We start from the raw sequence: 2,021 nt of genomic DNA, 5'->3' as shown, positions 1-2,021 counted from the left end.
TCCCGGGGCACCCGGCCCGACTGCGCCTTGTGCCCCTCGACACCCTTCCCCCTCCGCTCCTCAGTGGGCCGGAGTCGGTGACAGGAATCGGCTTCCAACATGGCGGACAGGAAGCGGCCCCGCGAGGAGGAGAGAACATTCCAGCCGCGCCGGCTCTGGGGGGAGCGGGCCCGGGGCTCCGGCCTCGGGAGGAGCCACGGGGAGAGGCGGAGGGGTCTGGAGTCCGAAACAGGCCTTTAGGGGTGAAAATGACCCGGGACGCGAGAGGTCCCCACAGCCCCCCCAAAACGGGGAACCCCAAGGCCACAGGTGGGCTTGGGGTGGCGGGTGAGGGACACTTCCTCAACTCAGCCCACCTACCCACTCCTGCCGCCCGCGGAAGGTCTCGCGGCGCCACCCCAGTCGGGATTCGCTAGGCCTTTCTGAGGTACACCTCGAGGGATCTTTGCTGGGGGGGGGTGGGCTGACCCCATCTCGGGGTCCCCAAATGAAGGTAACTCAGGGCCGCAGTTGGGTGAACGGGGAAAGAATAAGGTTGGGACCCCCAAGGCCGACCCTGCGGGTCTCCCTCAGCCGGGGCGGGGGCCGAGATCGCGCCGGCCTGGCTGGGCCTCTCCCATGCTGAAGGGAAGAGAAGGCCCTGCAAACCGCACTGCCCGAGCTCCGGGAAAGCGAAAACGGACCTTCCCCGACCCAGAGGACACTCAAATGCACCCCGACCCCGTCCGCGCTTCCCCGAACCAGCCCCACCCCCATCTCCCCGGCCCCCCACCTCCAATCCCCTTCCCCCACCCGTCCTCCCTCCCAGACCTGTTTTCTTCTTCGGCGTTTCCTGGTGCTGCTGGAGGGTGTGTTTCTGCTCATGTTTCAGCGGCTTTGGCTGGGCCTTGGGGCTGCCCTCGGCTCCATGCTGCAGGTATTGGTGAGGCTGCTGGTGATGATGGTGGTGGTGGTGGTTGTGGTTATGGTTGTAGAAATAATAATGGTGGTGGTGGTGCGGCTGCTGCTGCTGCTGCTGCTGCTGGGGGTGATGGTGCGGATGGTGGTGGCTGTGATGGTGCTGAGGCTGTGGCTGGCCGGGCTTCTCCTCCATTGAAAGCGGCTGGGACTCCCTGGCTGAGGCTGCGGGTTGCTGCACCGTCAGGATCTGAGGCTGCTTCCCAGGGCTCGCTCAGTATATCTGAGCGCGTCTCGCCAGCGCACTGGTTAACCGAGCGAGTCTGCGAGATTGGCAGCCGCACTCCAGCAATCAGAAGCCACGCTGTGCCGCAAGCCCCGCCCCCAGCCCAAATCCTCTTTCCTTCCCCTTCGCCCCTGCCTCCTGGCCAACGCCACTTACCCTGTGCAACCTCACAGGGCCGGGCCTTCAACGTCAGCACTATGGCTCTCTCTTCTGTCGCTTTCTCTCCTTTACCACGCAGTCTGCGAACGGCAGTTTCTACACTCCTCGCCGGCAAGCAAGCTCGTGTCGAGTGTAGCAGATTCCACTGGCGATTCCCCTGGCGCTGGGAGCCATCTGTTGGTTTTGCACCTCCTAGAATCTGGTGGCTTTTTTTTTTTTAAATCCTTTTCCGGGTAACCAGAGGGGAAGCTCAGTTCCCTTAACCCTGAGACCACTAAAGGGACAATACCAAAAGAGGAAATAAATACATTTTTAAGACTACAAGAGCTTCACAATCCAGTAGATCATTTTGTATTCTGGATTCATTTTGCTTTGTATTCATATGCTAATCTCTTCCTTTCCACGAAGGGATTATAAGGTTCCACAATGGGGTATCTGTGTAATTTTCTAAAAGGGCACAAAGGGTTTAAATCATTGTTTCTTTGTAGTTGGAAGCGAGACAGAGCGGGAGGAATGAAAATCTACCCTGAATTTTTTTTTTTAATTAAACTCTGCAGGTGAGGTCAACTGTGGAACCAAAATAGGTTTTAGATTTAGAATGTGAAGAGTTTTAAGAGCAAAGAAAGAGGAGAAAGAGCACTTTAAAAGTTATTAAGGGTTTGTTGGGGTTTTTTTTGAA

General features: G+C 57.8%; 1 protein-coding gene across 1 annotated transcript in view; it reads right to left on the bottom strand.

Moving 5' to 3' along the window:
- The window catches only part of NUFIP2 (NUFIP2, FMR1 interacting protein 2), a 36,183-nt gene extending 34,859 nt beyond the window's left edge, over window positions 1–1,324 (bottom strand). The window contains exon 1 of the mRNA XM_003797127.3: window positions 811–1,324. Within this exon, the coding sequence (XP_003797175.1) occupies window positions 811–1,093 (283 nt within the window). The 5' untranslated portion in view covers window positions 1,094–1,324. The remainder of the gene's footprint in view (window positions 1–810) is intronic.
- Between the last annotated feature and the right edge of the window lie 697 nt (window positions 1,325–2,021).

The sequence above is a fragment of the Otolemur garnettii genome, unplaced genomic scaffold (genome assembly GCF_000181295.1).
Source record: "Otolemur garnettii isolate 467f Iridium unplaced genomic scaffold, OtoGar3 scaffold00112, whole genome shotgun sequence".
In the NCBI taxonomy this organism is placed as follows: Eukaryota; Metazoa; Chordata; class Mammalia; order Primates; family Galagidae; genus Otolemur; species Otolemur garnettii.
The sequence above is the reverse complement of the archived record's forward strand: the minus strand, read 5'-3'. Positions and strand labels throughout refer to the sequence as shown.